Source organism: Saimiri boliviensis, chromosome X (assembly GCF_048565385.1).
Source record: "Saimiri boliviensis isolate mSaiBol1 chromosome X, mSaiBol1.pri, whole genome shotgun sequence".
Lineage (NCBI taxonomy): Eukaryota > Metazoa > Chordata > Mammalia > Primates > Cebidae > Saimiri > Saimiri boliviensis.
Genome location: NC_133470.1, coordinates 107385403 through 107407331, shown reverse-complemented (window position 1 = coordinate 107407331; position 21929 = coordinate 107385403). Strand labels below are relative to the sequence as shown.

The following is a 21929-nucleotide window of genomic DNA, read 5'->3' as shown; positions in this document are numbered from 1 at the left end:
CATATGAGGATTATTTTACTTATTAGAAAGTTCAACATTCAGTTATTCTGTAATTTATCCAACCAGTACATTTTTTACTACAAATGCTAAAAATTTTCTATGGAAAAATACCCTAGATCAGGTGACAATGCTGCAGTGAGGCAAAACTGAACAAAATATTCTAAGTATTTCTATACTTAAAAGAATGCAGCCGGGCGCGGTGGCTCAAGCCTGTAATCCCAGCACTTTGGGAGGCTGAGGTGGGTGGATCACGAGGTCGAGAGTTCGAGACCATCCTGGTCAACAGGGTGAAACCCCGTCTCTACTAAAAATACAAAAAATTAGCTGGGCATGGTGGCGCGTGCCTGTAATTCCAGCTACTCAGGAGGCTGAGGCAGGAGAATTGCCTGAGCCCAGGAGGCGGAGGTTGCGGTGAGCCGAGATCGCGTCATTGCACTCCAGCCTGGGTAACAAGAGCGAAACTCCGTCTCACAAAAAAAGAATGCAGGCCCAGCACAGCGGCTCACGCCTGTGATCCCAGCACTTTGAGAGACCGAGGCGGGTTGATCAACTGCGGCCAGGAGTTCGAGACCGCCAGGCCAATATGGCGAAATCCCGTCTCTACTAAAAATACAAACAAATTAGCTGGGCATGTTGCTGCACGTCTGTAATTCTAGCTACTCAGAAGGCTGAGGCAGAAGAATTGCTTGAACCCGGGAGGTAGAGGTTGCAGTGAGTCGAGATAGCACCAATGCACTCCAGCCTGGGCGACAGAGTACGACTCCATCTCAAAAAAAAAAAAAAAAAAAAAAAAAGAATGCACATCATATTTGTACCTGAGACCCTCCCCACAACCTCAAAATTTTAGTTTCTCCATTTTGGGCTCACAGAAAAAACGTCAGAACTTCTACATGGAATCCGGGTTAGCCATTTTACACAATCAAATCTCCATCTCCCCACCAACCACATTCATCTACATGCCTAACCATGTTCTAACTTGTCCTGGTCACAATTTTTAAGCCCCAGAATTGAGCCGATTTTCCCAGTAACTTATATTAACTTTCTAAACATAAGACCACAAAAATTAAGACACAAAAAGCACAAAAGAATGGTAATCATACAAACAAAAATGCACATTTTTATAATGCTCTTAAATAAAATATTATTCTCTGACATGCGTCCTCTTATCAGATATTAGTTCCAATTTGAAATTAATATAATCCACCTGGTGGTTTTGCTCCAGTTCTGTCCCTGTTTCTCCCAAATTAGCCCAGTGATCCAAAGAGAGGTTCATCATAATTGAAGCTTTTCCTACTGTTGATGGAGTTGAATGGCAAGAAATATTGATATTTTTCAAAGTTAACACCACACTCTAATTCACACAAGTCAGATAATCCCAGGAAATTATTTTCTCTCATCCGTATAAATACATAAAAGGTAGCCCCTCAATACAAAATAAGTCAATACAAATGATATTTGTACACTAAATATTCTCAACAATATTAAAATACTACAGCATAACAGAGTTAGGCACAGGAAACATAGCAAAGGAATACTTAATTTTCTTTATATTAAAAACTATGCTTAATTTTAATGTGTCATGTAGTCAATAATTCAGATTGGCATTCACATTCCATGAATAAAATCACAATGTTCCATCATTTTTTATTCTACATATAGAAAAGTGAACAAACAGACCTGGTAATTAAATGAAAACTTTAATAAAGATACTGAGAACTTACCTTAGATTTTTCATTCTTTATTCTGTGAGCTTCATCAATGACGAGGTATCGCCAATGAAACTTTTTGAATACAGATTTTTCTTTAATTACCATCTCATAAGAAGTAACGCAAACATCCCACTCTCCTGGCATCATTTCATCACGAATAAAAGCAGCCTAATGCAAAATAAAATACTTCATATTAGAATATATTTATATTAGAATATGTTATGAGATGATCACAGAATTAAAGTATTACGAAAATATTAAGAGTTATAAGAGACCCTGAGGATCATTTCTTTTTATCCATTTTAGAGAGGGAAAACTGAGGCCCAAAGATAGCTATGTGGTCACTTATCTGGATGACCTGCTAATATATTCATTAACAGAAGAGAAACAAAGGCTTCCCTTACAAAAATACAGCATATTCAATGACCTAGAAAAGTTCACATGACTAGAAATCACAAAATTGCTAGGCTTATCTTCACATCATGGGGCATCCAAAGGAACCTAGACAAAGTAACTCTTTCTGAACAACACGTTCTTGCCAAGATCCAAGGTTACCAACATAATACAGTTTCAACAACTAGAAAGAACTCAATGTGCACGAATGATTCTAACCTTTCAAGAACTCTTATATGTCCCTTCATTTTCTTTTTTTTTTTTTTTTGAGACGGAGTTTCGCTCTTGTTACCCAGGCTGGAGTGCAATGGCGCGATCTCGGCTCACCGCAACCTCCGCCTCCTGGGTTCAGGCAATTCTCCTGCCTCAGCCTCCTGAGTAGCTGGGATTACAGGCACACGCCACCATGCCCAGCTAATTTTTTGTATTTTTAGTAGAGACGGGGTTTCACCATGTTGACCAGGATGGTCTCGATCTCTCGACCTCATGATCCACCCGCCTCGGCCTCCCAAAGTGCTGGGATTACAGGCTTGAGCCACCGCGCCCGGCCTGTCCCTTCATTTTCTAGCTGGGCTGAGTCATACACTTTGTTAAAAGGTCATGGAACCTCATTAATGTTTTTGGTGAATTTCCAGATGTTACCATGAGGTTGCAAATGTGATATCATAAAGGAGACTTGCTCTGTCTAGTACAGGAGGCTAAGGAAAACAGTGAGACTATTTCAAACTACTTTTAAGTCTTCACAGGCAGTGGCCAACATGGTAGGTAAGTTGACTGAGAGCATTTTTAACTTGTATGAGCTGAATTCCAGATGTTATCAGTCAAAATAAAACCACAAAAGTTAATGGGAAGCAGCAAAATCTGTATCAAGAAGAGGCTGATTAGTATTATAAATCTGGCTGGGCATGGCGGCTCACGCCTGTAATCCCAGCACTTTGGGAGGCCCAGGCAGACGGATCACTTGAGGTCAGGAGTTTGAGACCAGCCTGGCCAACATGGTGAAACCCCGTCTCTACTAAAAAATACAAAAATTAGGCCGGGCGCGGTGGCTCAAGCCTGTAATCCCAGCACTTTGGGAGGCCGAGGCGGGTGGATCACGAGGTCAAGAGATCGAGACCATCCTGGTCAACATGGTGAAACCCCGTCTCTACTAAAAATACTAAAAATTAGCTGGGCATGGTGGTGCGTGCCTGTAATCCCAGCTACTCAGGAGGCTGAGGCAGGAGAATTGCTTAAGCCCAGGAGGCAGGGAGGTTGCAGTGAACTGAGATTGTACTACTGAACTCAAGCCTGCACGACAGACAGAGAGACTCTGTCCAAAAAAAAAAAAAAAAAAAAAAAAAAAAAAAAAAAACAGCATTATAAATGGGAAGTTACAGTGCATAAACAAAATTAACTGTTCCCTGCAAAGTCTTTATTTCATAATTCACAACTATGCACTAAACATACTGCAGACTCATTCAACAGATATTTACTCAGTGTCTACTATGTATAAGAGGATCGCCTGGACTGAAGAGGACAGACAAAAAAGGCCTTTTTAGAGATCACAGTTGCACCCTGGGAAGTGATCACATTTATAAAGTTAATTAAGACATTAGGGAATTGGAGACAAAATAAAGAGAAGTAGGGGCCGGGCGCGGTGGCTCAAGCCTGTAATCCCAGCACTTTGGGAGGCCGAGGCGGGTGGATCACAAGGTCAAGAGATCGAGACCATCCTGGTCAACATGGTGAAACCCCGTCTCTACTAAAAATACAAAAAAAATAGCTGGGCATGGTGGCACGTGCCTGTAATCCCAGCTACTCGGGAGGCTGAGGCAGGAGAATTGCCTGAACCCAGGAGGCGGAGGTTGCGGTGAGCCGAGATCGCGCCATTGCACTCCAGCCTGGGTAACAAGAGCGAAACTCCGTCTCAAAAAAAAAAAAAAAAGAGAGAAGTAGGGTGCCAGACCCCATTCAGTCGTGCTAACACCTTATCCTTATTTGATTTTGTGAAGCTTTCGGTTTAATGGTTTCACCTACAAATTTCATAGAACAAATGCGTATTTTGAATTTAAATCAGCTCTGCTTTGAATTTTTTGTAACTATTGGATAAATTTAGAGTTAAACATCTTGATAAAACATTAAAGGTGTCACACAATCCAAAAGCTCTCATTTTACAGGTGAAAAAATTAAGGCCCTTGAAAACTCACTCAACCCAACAGGATCAGTAGCAAAGCCACAACTAAAACCAAACCTATTTCTATGTCTACTATTTTTGATAACTCTGAGGTGGAAAAGGGGTCACAAAACTGTTTGGGACTCATACCTCTATATACTTTAGAAGCACCCTGCTATCAGTCAGACAGGATCAAGAGTATCTCTAATCATGTCCCAACTCAATTAGATGCCTATTATAACCTACGTCAAATTTTTATTACTAAAAGACTACCTTCATAAAATGTTTACAGAAGGCCAGGAAAATACAAAGTCCCTACATATCTATCCTATGTTATACCAAGATTCAAATCTGTCTATATACATACCCACATCAATACATATCCTCTGTACATATCCACATCAATCTCTAAGTGCTGAACATGGTACATTTATTACTTATGTAATTGGTAACTACCAGTTTTCAAATTCTTTTGACCATAGCCCACAGTTAAATTACCTTTTGAATTGCAATCCAGTATATACATATATGTTTGAGTGTGTGTACACAGAAAGAGACAACTTAAAAGTTTCTCAAAGCAGTATTTATCCTTATTATAGCATGAAACACTATGCAATTTGCTATTCCATCTTCTCTCAATGTTGCGGAAAATTGCTGCCACCAACTACTAAGCTAAATTCACAACCCACTAATGGGTAGCAACTCATAATTTGAAAAACACTGACTTTGAAGACTGGTTTTCAAGATTAAGAAATGTTTCAAAGCCAGGCACAGTGGTGCACACTTGTAGTCCCTGCAACTCAGAAAGCAGAGGCGGGAGGATCACTTGAGCCCAGGAGTTCAAGGCTGCAGTGAGCTATAATCGCATCACTGCACGCCAGCCTGGGCGACAGAGCGAGACCCTGTCTCTGGTAAAAGAAACAAAGAAATTTTTCAAGTCACCAGAATCTCAACCTCCTCATGAAGCAGAGCTACAGCAGTCATAAATTAAATAGATCCACTCATTCTTTAAAACTCCCAAAGATATTTCATAAAACCCTTAGATTTCATATAAAATACTTGAAAGCCATAGATTTACATTCTTACTGAGATGTTATGAAAACACAAACCTAGATATTTATCTTTTGCTTTTAATCTTTAAGAAATAATTTTAGCAAAAGTTCAATACTTTAGACATGCAAAGTTTATAGGGAATGATATTACATTAGATAACAGCAATGACCAGAAAGAGTTCTAAGTGACTAATTTGCTTTGGGGATATATTAGACCTAGGGAAGAGCCTGGCCTGTAATTGTAAATTTATGAGCTCGGTATTTCAATATTAAAATGATTTATAAATTAAATTTAAGTAATTTTTCTTCAAGCAAAATGATGAGGATAAAACAACGTAATTCATTATGCTACCATTCTTTTGAGGATATCTTTTCATAACCTAACTAAATATGGAAAACAGAATAAATCTCTAAACTATGTTCTCTGGAGGCAAAATAAAAACAAAGTTTAATAATATGCTTTCTAAGCTGGTTATTTGTTTTAGTATTTTTACATAATTTATTATTTTTAGATTAATTCTACATTCCTAAAATGATTGTAGCCTACTAAAATGACAAATGGTTGATTTAAAACCCCACCCCCAAAAACGCCCAGGGTTTCTAATATTACCTGAGAATATATACAGACATGTATTTTTCTATTCAAAGACCAAAACTGAAAGCTGTCTATGCATAAACACAAAACCCGAGGTACTCTGTACATATAGATGGGGTTCCGGTTGCGTATATATATATATATGTATATGTGTGTGTGTGTGTGTGTGTGTGTGTGTGTGTGTGTTTATACCAAGTCAAAAGTCAAAAACTTATATAAAATTTTAAGTCATGCAAATTTATATATTGTTGCTTCAAAATAGCACAATTGAGAGTCACTGGTAAGATATACCGTCAATTAAATAAGATTTTTTTTTTTTTTTTTTTTGAGACGGAGTTTCGCTCTTGTTACCCAGGCTGGAGTGCAATGGCGCGATCTCGGCTCACCGCAACCTCCGCCTCCTGGGTTCAGGCAATTCTCCTGCCTCCGCCTCCTGAGTAGCTCGGATTACAGGCACGCGCCACCATGCCCAGCTACTTTTTTGTATTTTTAGTAGAGACGGGTTTTCACCATGTTGACCAGGATGGTCTCAATCTCTTGACCTCGTGATCCACCCGCCTCGGCCTCCCAAAGTGCTGGGATTACAGGCTTGAGCCACCGCACCCGGCTTAAATAAGATTTTTTAATAAAAAGTCACTCAAAGTACAATTCAAAACTGCTTAGGTTAATGAACTAGTTAAAGCAAATGTAGATGAAGCATAATAAATGACTGTCTATTATTAATAGGTAATATACCTACCTCATGGGAGTGTTGTGAGAATTAAATTAATAGATGCAAAGCACCTACAACAGAGCCTAGCTTAGAGTATGCACAACTTTAGTGTTATTTAGTAGTAGTCAACTCAGATCTCCTTAACAGCAATAATACGTTGTTAAGGAGAACTCCAAAAACTCCAGAAATGATGTTATTCTTGACTGCCTTTTTACGCTTGTTTCTCACTTACTCTGGCATCCTTGTCTCCGACAAAACAAATGACCCGGAGAGATGGGACCCATCGTTTAAATTCATTCATCCAGTTGTGTAAAGTAGACTTTGGAACTAATACCATGTGAGGTCCAGGAATATTTCGGTAGTGTTTCAGGTAACCAAGCAAAGCAATTGTTTGTAAAGTTTTCCCAAGACCCTGCATTATCATCACAAGGAAAAAAAAATCCATGAGCATTTTTTCTGTAAGGAAACATTTTGTTAGCAACAACATGACAAAAGATCTTTGTCCACTATCTCGCAAAGGCAATTAGGTTTGTATTAATTAAAAGTAAAAATACCCTTTTTTAAGAAGATAATCAAATCATTCTAATTCCGTATTGTACTTACGGGAGCACAAAAAGAAACCAAGACCTCGCAGCTGGAATGTTGCTCAACAAAGCAACTTTCTAATTAGAACATTTTTACTCCTAAAGGAGCAAGCAATCTACTATATAATTTTTCTACTTGTTCCAAAGTCAGGAATTTTCTGTGCGTTTGTTTTACAAAGACATGCTTCCTTTGCCAGCCTGCTTAGACACGGGTCTTTCTTTCCTATTGTTCTTAACATTATTACAACCCAGACATTAAATATTCAGACTATGTGTCTCACAGGGCTTGTGGTTCTGTACTTGCATCTCACACTCTTAAAAAACCTTAGAAACCACAAAAGAACAGAACTTTGCAGCCAGAAAGAACCTTAGAGAGCTCACCAACTCCAGAGGACTTTTTAAAAAATAATATATTTTGGAAGCAGGCTTGATGAGAAACAAAGATATTTTTAAAATAAAAAATAATAATAATAATATATTCAACACCCACGAACCCATACTAACCCATCAGAAAGGGAACTAAGTCCTTTTTTGGTCTCTTAAAACTGCTTTTGGTTTTATCTCTGAGGAAGATATATACTTCTTTTTATAAATATATGATTATATCTATTTTTTACATTGTATCTTATCTGATATGTCACATTATTAATAAGACAACTTTTATGAATGCTATACATCAAAACCTTAAACTGCTTATACTCCTTAACCAAGTAATTCTACTTCTAGGAATTCCTTGGAAATAATCTGAGAGGTACAGAAAAGCTAAATTACAAGATTCTTATAGTGGCATTATTTACACTATACATCAGGCAATCCAAATGAATAACAATGAGAGAAGGTGAATAAAATTATGGTACCTCCCAAAGATTATTATGCAATAATTAATTATGTTCACAAAATGTCTTAATTACATGGAAAATATGTATGAATGTAAATTAATCAGAATGCCAAATTATATATACAATGTGATTTCAACTATACAAAATAAGTATATCCAGAAGAAAAAGATTAAAAAGAAATGTGCCGAAATGTTAGCTGTGGTTACTTCTAAGTAGCAGAATTATTTTATTTTATTTTTTAATTTTTTTCAAATTTTCTATACTCCTTAAAGTGTCTTTCTATTTTTTAGTAATTAAAACGTATCTGGAGCCGGGCGCGGTGGCTCACGCCTGTAATCCCAGCACTTTGGGAGGCCGAGGCGGGTGGATCACGAGGTCGAGAGATCGAGACCATCCTGGTCAACAAGGTGAAACCCCGTCTCTACTAAAAATACAAAAAATTAGCTGGGCATGGTGGCGCGTGCCTGTAATCCCAGCTACTCAGGAGGCGGAGGCAGGAGAATTGCCTGAACCCAGGAGGCGGAGGTTGCGGTGAGCCGAGATCGCGCCATTGCACTCCAGCCTGGGTAACAAGAGCGAAACTCCGTCTCAAAAAAAAAAAACAAAAAAACGTATCTGGTATCTGCTGGGTGCAGTGGCTCACTCTTGTAATCCCAGCACTTTGTGACACTGAAGTCAGGAATTTGATCAATATGGTGAAACACCATCTCTACTAAAAATACAAAATCAGCCAGGCGTGCTGGTGGGGGCCTGCAATCCCAGCTACAGCTACTTGAGAGGCCGAGAAAGGAGAATCGCTTTAACCCAAGAGGCAGAGGTTGCAGTGAGCTGAGACCAGGCCATTGCACTCCAGCCTGAGTAACAAGAGTAAAACTGCCTCTCACAAAAAGCAAACATAGCTAGTATGAGCATAAATTCATAACTAAAAGTCTTTAGGTCTTTCATGTTTAGACAGGCTGCAGCAAGAGCTGCTTGGGGCAAATAATCCTGGTCCTTCTGTTGTCCAATTAACCAAGCTCCTCTCCCTCTGAGCTGACCGGTCTTCAAAACATAACACCTAAACATAAGGAGCTACATACAGACCCTTGCTTTAAGGGATCCTCTGCCACACACTTAACAGTTGCTCAACCAGGGATGAGTACTTACACGACTGACTACCAACTATACTAGACGCCGTAGGGCACATATCATGTGGCTCTTCTGGATAACAGTGATTACAAGTATGGTTTCAGAGTCATATAAAGATGAGTATCATTGAGTTATACGGATTTAGAACTTTCCCTGGCCTCTCTTAAATCCCATTTTATTAATTTGGTCTTAAAACACAGATATAGGCCTTCATATACTCCCTTTTTAGCTGCTGAATTAGCATCTTATGTGGCCTTACTTTTTCCTGTTATTTTATTTACACATGTATAATTCCTTCCGTGATTTTTTTTTTTTTTTTTTTTTGAGACGGAGTTTTGCTCTTGTTACCCAGGCTGGAGTGCAATGGCACAATCTCGGCTCACCACAACCTCTGTCTCCCGGGTTCAGGCAATTCTCCTGCCTCAGCCTCCTGAGTAGCTGGGATTACAGGCACGCACCACCATGCCCACCTGATTTTTTTGTATTTTTAGTAGAGACGGGGTTTCACCATGTTGACCAGGATGGTCTTGATCTCTTGACCTTGTGATCCACCCGCCTCGGCCTCCCAAAGTGCTGGGATTACAGGCTTGAGCCACCGCGCCCGGCCATCCTTCCCTGATTTCTAAAGCCCCACCATGCACTGTACTGTATCAAGATTCACCATTACTCTTTATTCATTCCTTATTCCACCTATGCACTTTTAGATTGTTTACAAGTCAAAATATTTATATTCATTCATGCATGCATATATTCAGTCATTTATATATTGTTCAGTTTGTATACCCCACCTCATTCTCAAAAGGATCAGGTAGCCTACAATGAAAACATGGAACATAAATTAACGGCAAAATAGAAATAAAGAGAAAATAAGGAAAGGAAAGTAAGAAAGACGAGCAGATAAAGAACAGGAAACACAGAAGTACACACGGGGAGACCATTAAAGGTTACATAAAGGCTCCATTTGGGTATTCATCTTGACTCTGTGATTCCTGGAAGCCAAACTGCAAACAAAAACAAAAGTACAGGGAAGGTTTTTGGACCATTTGAGGAAAGGTCAGTTAAGAATTTTACGGCCTGTGAAAGTCTACGTTCTAACAGTTACTTAATGAAACAATTCTAGCCAGGTGCTGTGGCTCACATCTGTAATCCAAATACTTTGGGAGGCCGAGGTGGGAGGACCGCTTGAGTCCAGGAGTTCAAAATCGGTCTGGGCAACATCGCGAGACTTGCCTCTACTACAACTAAAAATAAAAATTAGCCCAGTGCGGTAGGCATGTGCCTGGAGCCCTAGCTACTCAGGAGGCTGAGGCAGGAGGATCACTTGAACCCAGGAAGTCAAGGGTGCCGTGAGCCAAGATTGCACAACTGCACTCCAGCCTGGGTGGCACAGACAGACCCTCTCTCAAAAAAATAATAATAATTCTAAGACTACAAAATACCTTTTACATAATAACAACTTTTAAAAAGCCTCCAGGCATTGGGGGGCAGGCAAGCTCAGGTTTTTCAAATTTACATAAAAATCACTGATAACTGAGAATGTATTTTTAGCTACCAATTCCTTACCATTTCATCAGCCAAAATGCCATTGACTCCATTTTCATATAAAGAGATCAACCAGTTCAGTCCTCGAATCTGATAATCTCTCAGTGGCCCCCCTTTCACATCTGGGGAAAAAAAATGCAAGGATATTTTACACTTTCATTAATACACTCACGTAAAACTTTTCTAAAAGTAAACTGAAAAAGAACTCACCGATGTGATGAAGTACTTACATGAAGGTGACACCTCAAACCTAATACACACATTAGATGTTTTCCGACTCTCCGACAGTAGCTCTTCATCTTCTTCTTGCTCTGTGCGCCTGTGGCGGTAGCTGAAATAAAATGAAGAAATCCCTTCACATTCTACCCAAACACTGAGGTATCAATTAAATCAGTGTACATGGCTATTATCTTTTATAGAAAAAGAATGAGCGGTGGCTCACGTCTGTAATCCCAGCACTTTGGGAGGCCAAGGCGGGCAGATCACAAGGTCAAGAAATCGAGACCATCCTGGCCAGCATGGTGAAACCCCATCTCTACTAAAAATACAAAAAATTAGCTGGGTGTGGTAGTGCATGCCTGTAGTCCCAGCTACTCAGGAGGCTGAAGGCAGGGGAATCACTTGAATCCAGGAGGTGGAGGTTGCAATGAACTGAAATTGTGCCACTCCACTCCAGCCTGGTGACAGACGGAGACTCCATCTCAAAAAAAAAAGAATAAGTTGTCCAAAGTCTTGCCTAGAAATCGGTTGAACCAGCCTACATTTTTACGATCAGCTTCTAATGAGAAAAAAACATAGTTGCCTTCAAAACATAATTATAATGGCAATAACCTTATCTTTCATCACATGAAGGTACACTGAACAATGAAGAGGGAAGGAGTGCATGAATGGATCAAGGGAGGACAGGAGGAAGAAAAGGTAGAACGGGAAGAACGCAGAGAGAGAGGTGCCAACATACTCTCCAGCAGAAATTAAGCTCTGCTTTTCATCTTTCTTTATTCGAGGACGTCCTAATTTCATGTTCAGTGGAGATGTTGGAGATTTCTGTGCTGAAGGCTGAATGAAATGTGCAAAAAGTTCTGTTTGCTTCAGTAAAAATTCAAATCTCTTTGCTCGGTTGGCTTTCTAATTTGCAAAACAAAAGAAAAAGTAAGGACTTTCCTTTGTATTCCTTCAAAGTTACTTAACAAATACTTGCATCGCATTTACTTTGAACAGCATTCTTAGCCCTTGAAACATCCATTAAATTCTCTTTAAAAACCTATAGCAGAGTTACAAGTATCATCTCCACAGTAACTACACGACACTGAAGCACAGAGAGGGTAAGTAATTTACCCAAGGTTGCACAGCTAATAAGCAGCGGAATTTGAAAATGTATTTTCAAATAATTTGAACAGAAGCCAAATGATCTGACGGGCTGTAAATTCCCCAATAAGAAATGCCCTTTTTCTTTTTCTTTTTCTTTTTTTATTTTTCTCACCAGCGCCCAAGAAAAAGGAGAAATACCCTTCTTAAAGAGTCATAATCATAAAGCACATCTTCTTTCCAAAACATTTTTTAATTTTATTAAATACTAACAAATTTAAGCATCAAATATATAACATATCCCAAATACTGAAATAAAAATTAACTATGATATATATACCATAAACAGAACTCTTAAGAATTTTCAAGTTATATCCAGAAATAACTTAAATTTTTTTTTTTTTTTTTTTTTTTTTTTTTTGAGACAGAGTGTCTGCTCTTGTTACCCAGGCTGGAGTGCAATGGCACAATCTCGGCTCACCGCAACCTCCGCCTCCTGGGTTCAAGCAATTCTCCTGCCTCAGCCTCCTGAGTAGCTGGGACTACAGGCACGCGCCACCATGCCCAGCTGATTTTTTGTATTTTTAGTAGAGACGGGGTTTCACCACGTTGACCAGGATGGTCTCGATCTCTCGACCTCATGATCCACCCCCAAAGTGCTGGGATTACAGGCTTGAGCCACCGCGCCCAGCACTTAAATTTTTAAATACAGCATCATCTCGTCTTAAAATATTTTCAATGTCATGGTATAATAATGTAATAAACATTCCGCTCTTCAACCACAGGGATCTAGAAAACTATTATGCTAGTAGCATATGAAGTTTCTCCCCAAAGTAAGCAGAATTTGGGAAAAATATATAAATATACACACATATACACAAAATAGTTAATATATATTAACTATTAAAAGTTGCTGGGCGCGGTGGCTCAAGCCTGTAATCCCAGCACTTTGGGAGGCTGAGGCGGGTGGATCACGAGGTCAAGAGATCGAGACCATCCTGGTCAACATGGTGAAACTCCGTCTCTACTAAAAATACAAAAAAAAAATTAGCTGGGCATGGTGGCACGTGCCTGTAATCCCAGCTACCCAGGAGGCTGAGGCAGGAGAATTGCCTGAACCCAGGAGGCGGAGGTTGCGGTGAGCCGAGATTGTGCCATTGCACTCCAGCCTGGGTAACAAGAGCGAAACTCTCAAAAAAACAAAACAAAAAAAACAAAAACAAACAAACAAACAAAAAGTTGATATGTATTCTAATTTCTCAATAAACTGTAAAAGGTCATGGAACGTGTACCATATACAGGCAATAAACTTTGTTTCACTAAAAAATCTTAAAAGATCAAAAGATATATACATCATTCTAGATAAAGGAAAAATAAAGACTATGTATTTATTCAAAGTCACTTTTCAATCACAGGGTAGAGAATACTTGATTGCTAATGAAGGATGCATAATTAATAACCCAAAAAATATACAGAAGAGTTCATTAACATAAATGTAAGTTAGATAAATTCAGACCACAAGCTGGAAGGTGGCCAAAAACTTTCCATTATATGTTATCCTTACTGGAATGTTATTTTTAGAGTTGTTAAAACATCGCTTATATACATTAGATGTGGCCTTAAACATTAAGGTATGGAGTCTTATAAAATAGCTATCCACAACCAAAAAATGTATTTCATCTCTACTTATTTTTATAATATTACTGCAAAAACAACCCCTCAGAAAAAAAAAAATTCAACCACCTGTTAAATTCTTGAAAGATCCAAAGCTGTAAGAGTTTAGTTAAAATTAAAGCTAAAATATGGATTTTAGTGACTAAAAATTAAATAATTTAATGTATTATAGTATTATAGCAAGCAATATGTGAATATAACTAAGATTATGCTGCTTAATTATGTGATATTTTCATTCACTGGACAAATATTCTTCCCTCAAGAAAGTGTACTGATACACTACATGTTTCATTAGCGTATAGCATTTATTCATATGTCCAAAGGAGAAAGAAAGATATGTCAGTCTGGCTTTGTGACTGGATTTCTCTTATGTCACAAAGCCATAACGGTATTACCACTGATATTTTCACCTAGTAAATAAAATATTTCTATCTTAAAGCACTTTATTATGGAACAGAGAGCACTGAACAAAAATCAGATGTGATTTCTAGTCCCAACTATTACATATAGCTTCCCAGATCCTTTATTTCCTCATCTGAAAATGAGCAGGTTAATTTATTCAACAAAAATATTATGATATGGGCTGGGCGCGGTGGCTCAAGCCTGTAATCCCAGCACTTTGGGAGGCCAAGGCGGGTGGATCACAAGGTCAAGAGATCGAGACCATCTTGGTCAACAAGGTGAAACCCCGTCTCTACTAAAAATACAAAAAATTAGCTGGGCATGGTGGCTCGTGCCTGTAAACCCAGCTACTCAGGAGCCTGAGGCAGGAGAATTGCCTGAACCCAGGAGGCGGAGGTTGCGGTGAGCCGAGATCACGCCATTGCACTCCAGCCTGGGCACCAAGAGCGAAACTCCGTCTCAAAAAAAAAAAAAAAAAAAAATATTATGATAGATTGTATATTAAATTACTTTCCAATTCTAAAATCGATGATTCTCCATGCATTGTATATACACATGTATTTTTCACCTTTCACATCTCAACTATCAAAATTAACTACAGAATTCACTGTCCTATCCAAGAGTACATTTACCATTTTCTCTTCATATTCTGGGTCCATTTCCTTTTCAGATTTAGGCGCTTTAGCAGCAAGTTTGAGTTGAAATGAAGAAACGTTTTTCTAGAATTTCAAAGAAAATAAATGTCATCAAATTGCAAAGCAAGGTTCTTAAATTGGTCAATGCTCTCATTAGAAGACGAAAAGTAATTACATGACTAAATATATAAATCAATGTGGGACATGCATGGACCAATGATGAGAGAGCATGTCACGAAGCAAGGCTTATGATTAATCCAGTTCTGTACACCTGAGGTCCAATTAAAAAAAAAAAATCTGAAAAATCATGACCGCCAGAGAAATATTAGTTGGAATAAAACCCAAAAGGTGAAACACTGAGCTTTCTCATCCACTCTTTAATTTATATAGTGTAAGTAAATGTGCAAAATTAAATAAGATATTTTAAAATCTAGAATAGGCTAATATCAACCACAAACAAAAGAATTCAAAGAAAATAAATATTAATTCTCAGAAACACTCCTTTATGTCATGGAAATAGGCCACACTTTCAGAAGAAAAACTGTGGTTTCTGTTCCTAAAACAATACTTTTCAAATTGTTTTCATAGTATAATAAGAATATTTAATTTTTTATGTAATGCAATATGATCACATATACTTAAAATAATTTAATAATACAGTTTTAAACTTTTAGCTTATGTTAAGTTTCTCTAACTGGAAAGAAAATTACTTTATATTGCACAAATATTCCGTAGAAGCAACTCGTCAAGGCTATTAACTATTAATGTTTGATATTTTCAAACCGTGATTTAGCAAAAATTAACATCAATCAGTAACTTTATACAGAAATTATCTGGGGAAAGGGTTTATCTCATGCACCCTATCCTTTGTAAAGACAAGCTTGTACTGGCAAATATAAATACATATATAGAATAAGCCTCTTTCCCTATAAGAAACCAAGAAATAAAATAATAAAAACACAAATCTACCCATCAGAACCGAAGATAAGACTATCTCATTTTTAACACAGACGACTTAGCATAAGTGAAAACACAAATTTGTTCGTGAAAACTATCATGGCTTTTGTCAACCTGTTTCTGAAAACCTGGGTCAAAAATCAACAGAATGTGACCTTAAACATAAGAAAAATACGGCCCCTTTATGTCTTCCGACATCTACTAAAATTTGTATTTTGAGGAAATCCAAACTGAGATTATTGAATTTGACCTTGTCCAGACTCTTACTTTGTAGCACTGACCAGATATCTTGATTTACAGCATCTGATATGTACACATCTATGTGGAATGCTTTGAATGTAATCCCGGATGGATGAGATAGAAAACTGCTAAATATCTCTTCAAACTCACACTTTGAAGCTGCCGTGTATAATATAAATCATATTTACTTTCAAAGCAACAAGAAATATTGAGTATCAAAATCCGTATCTTTATCTTTCATTCCTTGAAAGGCTATATGAAATCCAGTTTTGCATTTTCAAAACACTGAAAATTACGTTGCCTTATATTCACAAGTATATATAATAATGTGGGAAGTACACTTACAGAAAATTAAAGCTTTAATCCTAGAATAACATTTCACTCATTACTTTTTTGCTTACCTTGTGGTAGACTACCATCAAAATCTAATTATATGCTAATTAAAATTCCTAATCTTGAGCAGTGCTATTAAAAGCTGTGGGTAATTACTTAATTGGCACTATCTTCCACAACAAAATTTACAATACCTACCTTCTAAACCTCATTTGTTTATGTGTGTGTGTATGTGTATTCTCAAAACTATATTTTTCCATACAAGTAAAGATCAAAGGTGACTAAGACACTCTAATGAATTCCTTTGGATTTTGTTATCTGAGTCTGGGTGTCATGAGAATGCAGCACAAGGTCAACAAAATGGCTTAAAGACCATGACATTTTTCTTGACGTTTTTATTACCAAAGATACCATCTCCAATTTCTAGTGTTGGGTAATCCAACCGTCACTTAAACCAAGTAAGTTCAACAGCCAGAAGGTAGGCAAAAATACCTTTGAGTAGGTAAATGTCATAGGTCAATTCACTAAGTCTCATCTACTGTATTCAACATGAAAGCACTCTCGTTCGAAAACCTATTTTTTTTAATTTGGTAGATAATTCTACCAAGTTTAATAAACTGGCTTCCCATGTCACCAAGAATACAAGCAACAGTAAATGACATGGGAAAGAAAGATCACTAGAGGAAGGCACTCTACAAGAAGCCACAGCAGAAAGCCAGAACAAAAATGTGTCTTCCACTGCAGTAGCTTCCCTGATCCTTGGTGCACATGTTGTTATTTCTTTCTTTCTTTCTTTTTTTTTTGAGACGCAGTTTCGCTCTTGTTACCCAGGCTGGAGTGCAATGGCACGATCTCGGCTCACCGCAACCTCCGCCTCCTGGGTTCAGGCGATTCTTCTGCCTCAGCCTCCTGAGTAGCTGGGATTATAGGCACGCGCCACCATGCCCAGCTAGTTTTTTGTATTTTTAGTAGAGACGGGGTTTCACCATGTTGACCGGGATGGTCTCGATCTCTTGACCTCGTGATCCACCCGCCTCGGCCTCCCAAAGTGCTGGGATTACAGGCTTGAGCCACCGCGCCCGGCCACATGTTGTTATTTCTCTCTCCCTTCTTTTTTTTTTTTTTTTTTTTTGAGACGGAGTGTCGCTCTTGTTACCCAGGCTGGAGTGCAATGGCGCGTCTCGGCTCACCGCAACCTCCGCCTCCTGGGCTCAGGCAATTCTCCTGCCTCAGCCTCCTGAGTAGCTGGGATTACAGGCACGCGCCACCACGCCCAGCTAGTTTTTTGTATTTTTAGTAGAGACGGGGTTTCACCATGTCGACCAGGATGGTCTCGAACTCTCGACCTTGTGATCCACCCGCCTCGGCCTCCCAAAGTGCTGGGATTACAGGCTTGAGCCACCGCGCCCGGCTCTCTCTCCCTTCTTTATGGCTTTATCACTGACACTTTCGTATTTTACGGTTATTTTTTTTTTTTTTTTTTTTTTTTTTGAGACGGAGTTTCGCTCTTGTTACCCAGGCTGGAGTGCAATGGCGCGATCTCGGCTCACCGCAACCTCCACCTCCTGGGCTCAGGCAATTCTCCTGCCTCAGCCTCCTAAGTAGCTGGGATTACAGGCATGCACCACCACGCCCAGCTAGTTTTTTGTATTTTTAGTAGAGACAGGGTTTCACCATGTTGACCAGGATGGTCTCTATCTTTCGACCTCATGATCCACCCGCCTCGGCCTCCCAAAGTGCTGGGATTACAGGCTTGAGCCACCGCGCCCGGCCATTTTACGGTTATTTTTAAATGAGTTTATGGTTTTGTTACACTTACATTCTTTATCATAAACTAACATATTCTTTCTGGTGAAACCAGATGAGTTGTTTAAAGAGTGATAGCTGGCCAGGCTCGGTGGCTCACGCCTGTAATCTCAGCACATTGGGAGGCCGAGGTAGGCAGATCATGAGGTCAGGAGTTTGTGAGCAGCCTGGCCAATATGGTGAAACCCTGTCTCTACTAAAAATACAAAACTTAGCTGGGCATGGTGGCAGGCTCCTGTAATCCCAACTACTCAGGAGGCTGAGAAAAGAGAATCACTTGCACTCAAGAGGCAGAAGTTGCAGTGAGCTGAGATCGCACCACTGCACTCCAGCCAGCCTGAGCAACAGAGCAAGACTCCATCTCAAAAAAAATAAATAAGCCGGGCGCGGTGGCTCAAGCCTGTAATCCCAGCACTTTGGGAGGCTGAGGCGGGTGGATCACGAGGTCAAGAGATCAAGACCATCCCGGTCAACATGGTGAAACCCCGTCTCTACTAAAAATACAAAAAATTAGCTGGGCATGGTGGCGCATGCCTGTAATCCCAGCTACTCAGGAGGCTGAGGCAGGAGAGTTGCCTGAACCCAGGAGGCGGAGGTTGCGGTGAGCCAAGATCGCGCCATTGCACTCCAGCCTGGGTAACAAGAGCGAAACTCCGTCTCAAAATAAATAAATAAATAAATAAATAATTTTTTCTACCTTCTGGGTTCAAGCAATTCTCCTGCCTCAGCCTCCCAAGTAGCTGGGATTATAGAATCCCACTATCATGCCCAGCTTTTTTTTTTTTTTTTTTTTTTTTTGTATTTTTAGTAGAGACGGTGTTTCGGTGTTTCACCATGTTGGCCAGGCTGGTTTCGAACTCCTGACCTCAAGTGATCCACCCACCTTGGCCTCCCAAAGTGCTGGCATTACAGGTGTGAGCCACTTGGCCTCCCAAAGTGCTGGCATTACAGGTGTGAGCCACTGTTTATTTTAAAACATAAACACAATACTGGAAGAGTCTGGGAGGTGGTTACTTAACTGAGAAGGAACAACCTGTGGGATTTCAAGTGCCTTTGTGTCACTGTCCAGAGGGCACTAACTGATGACCATGAAGAAGTGGTTAATCTGCGCTTTTAGTACACAATTTAAAGTGCCAAGGTAGTATATGATCCAATTCTTAAGGAAAAATTAAAAATAAAAATGATGCAGTGGCTAAAACAAACTTCAGATATCCAGGAAGTTCCTGACATACAGCACCATATTTCCCTATCCTGGGTGGACAAATGAAGACCTGGTAGGGCAATTTCTGATGAGGCAACTGAGCCGACAAATACATAGCTATCAACTCAGTGTTTATTATATGGGGTTTTTTTTAATTGGTCCCTCGTTTTTTCACCATTCAAAATTTTATACAAAATTCAGAAATTCATACAATCTGGAAACTCGACAACCTTTCGTGCCATACAAAAGGCAGTTTGGCACTCACAGTTGCCTAGTCTAGGGAATAAAAGGCACATAGACGTTTCCGAATTTCCCAACATTTGATTCATATTGATGCTTGGTATTATGCCCAGTTTTAATCAACAATATTGTCTTACTAATCCAAGTACCGCGTAGATCTTACAATGTGTATGTTTTCTACGGTTTTCATTTAGCACTACAATTGTCCTTCTGTTTAGTCAACCTTGTAGCAATAAAATATGTCACATAAGCAACTGCTAAATTTAAAATTGCTCTTCTCATTTAGGCGAAAGGTGTTAATTTTCCTCAAAAGCTTTTCATTTGGTCGTATAGTATCATATAATGATTCAGACAAAGCCACTTGAGATCTCTAAAGCGTAATTGCCCACCTTTTTAAAATTACGATGATTACTCGCAAATGAGAAAAAAAAATCCACCCATAAACAATTAGTTATGCAATTTTATAATACATCCTATTTTTATGCCAATTTTTCAGTGGTTTCTAGTTTTATTTGCATGTCTCAGTCCACACGAAATGTGTCTTATGGAGATCATACACATTTTCTGGATTGGCTTTAATAGGCGTCAGAGCAGTTCCCTTACGTTAGAAGCAGCTCATCTTGGCGACGCTGAGTTTTTTAAAAATTAAAGGAAAAAAAAAAAAAAAAAAACTGTGTGTGTCCAGGAGCCAGCAGCGCCCACTAGGAGAGGGAGGCGGAAGCCTGGAAAGCTTGGGGCCGGATTGAGGGACCATTCGGGTGGCCCTGGAGTGAAACCTTATACCGTCGGGGGCGGGGCAGGAGAGGGTGAGGGTGCAGATGTTGGAAATTTTCCTAAGCCAGCGTCCACGGTTCCTCAGTTTGGGGGGGGCGGGGGGAACGACGCGGAGAGCTCCTTTCCTCGGGGTGACACCCCCACCTCGGCAGGCGGGGTTCAAACGAACAAGGGATGGTTTTTTTTCCTGCCATCCAAAAGACCGACATCTTCTTTCAAAAGAAATGTCTTCCCTGTCACCCTCCACCCCGAAATTCAAATTGCAAAAAGAAGCACCTTGAAATTCAAATTACAAAAAGAAGCCCCAGCAAAACCCCTTTAGCGCGAGTGTGGGATTGAAGGGCCCAGATTTCCCAGGCAGAGGCCGACGGGAAGGGGGGGAGAGGGAGCGAGAGAGAGGAGAGGGAGAGGCGGAGGCTTTTTCCTGCACGGCCCCATCCCCCACCCCGTTACCCGAGTTCCGGGAAGGTGGAGGGGGTCGGGGGGCTGTCGAGGGGCTCCCGAGCCCCCAGGCCCCCGGAGAGCGGGCACCCCTCCACCCCGCGCCGCTCCCACCCGCGCCCAGCCCCGCCCCCGTTCTCCAGGCGGCGAGAAGGAAAGGGGGAGGGGAGCGAACGCCAGGCGGTTCCGCCGCCGACCCCCGCACCCGCCGCCCCCAAGCCCCGCTGAGCTTCGCGGGTACCTGTCCGCGCCGAAAGGTCAGGATTTGGGCCCCTCAGAGGGGCCAGGAACCGGATTTCTCCACCAGACACACACACCCCCTTCCTATTTACCTCCTTCTTCTTCTCGCCCTTCTCCGTGGCCGCGGTGGCTTCGGTGGCCGCAGCGGCCGCTCCCTCCTCCTGAGAGGTGGACGGCCCCGGCTGCTCGTCCTCTATGACCACGATAGTGGCGGTCGCATCTGCGGCTGCCACGGTGGCTGCCACTGCGGCGGTGTCCTGCTCCATGCCGTGGGAGCGGGAACGAGGAGGGCGACGAGGTAGGGGACGAGGGCTCCTGGGCGGCGGCAGTGGCTGCACTGGAAAGAGCTAGATGGAGCAGGGGTGGGGAATCACTCCGCTTCCAACCCTTCGCTCAGGCCCCCCCTTCTTTAAATAACCCTCAACCCTGCCCCACTTCCGTCCACCCACCCTACGTCATGGCCTCCCCCCGTCACTCTCCCCCCTTCCTCCACCCCCCCTCAACGATCGCGAGACTCCCCTTCCCCACCCAGAGCCCGGGCCGGCCCCGCACGACCAACTGTTGCCGGAGTGTGGGGCGCGGACAGGGGTGGAGGCGGGAACCCATAACTCGCGGCCCCCTAAAAAATCTCCTTTCCCAGACGCCCCCAACAGTGAGCCTGAGCTCCCCTCGCAGATGCTTGCAAAACGAATCCTCTTTCCCTTAAATCTGCTCTTTGTACCTCGGGGCGCTTTCCCCTTTTGCACAAAGAACTTTTCCTCTGCTCATAACTATACTGTAGAAGGTCTTTCTCACCATTTGCAAAGAGCAGAACCCCTCGGGGGACTGCCCTTTACCAGTTTCCTAAAGAGGTCGGATTAGCGGTGCTGTTTCAACCTTCCTAAATTCTGCAGAAGGAGAAGCACTTCTTGAATCTCTGGATTGTAGCTGCAAACACTTACAAGGCAAACTCTGACTCTTAAGTTTTAGGCA

At 40.8% G+C, this 21929-nt stretch overlaps 1 protein-coding gene and 1 non-coding gene across 9 annotated transcripts in view; one reads left to right on the top strand and one right to left on the bottom strand.

Annotated features, from left to right (window-relative positions):
• SMARCA1 (SNF2 related chromatin remodeling ATPase 1) overlaps nucleotides 1-21375 on the bottom strand; it is a 77231-nt gene extending 55856 nt beyond the window's left edge. For all 8 annotated transcript variants that reach the window (XM_039464088.2, XM_039464090.2, XM_039464086.2 and 5 more), the window contains exons 1-7: nucleotides 21050-21375; nucleotides 14723-14809; nucleotides 11668-11834; nucleotides 10940-11040; nucleotides 10731-10831; nucleotides 6849-7028; nucleotides 1722-1877 (exon numbers count right to left, since the gene is read on the bottom strand). In XM_039464088.2, the coding sequence (XP_039320022.1) occupies nucleotides 1722-1877; nucleotides 6849-7028; nucleotides 10731-10831; nucleotides 10940-11040; nucleotides 11668-11834; nucleotides 14723-14809; nucleotides 21050-21223 (966 nt within the window). In that variant the 5' untranslated portion in view covers nucleotides 21224-21375. The remainder of the gene's footprint in view (nucleotides 1-1721; nucleotides 1878-6848; nucleotides 7029-10730; nucleotides 10832-10939; nucleotides 11041-11667; nucleotides 11835-14722; nucleotides 14810-21049) is intronic.
• Nucleotides 14935-15008, top strand: LOC120361962 (small nucleolar RNA SNORD112). The gene has a single exon (XR_005577985.1). It is a non-coding gene; the product is annotated as a small nucleolar RNA SNORD112 (small nucleolar RNA).
• Nucleotides 21376-21929: the final 554 nt, after the last annotated feature.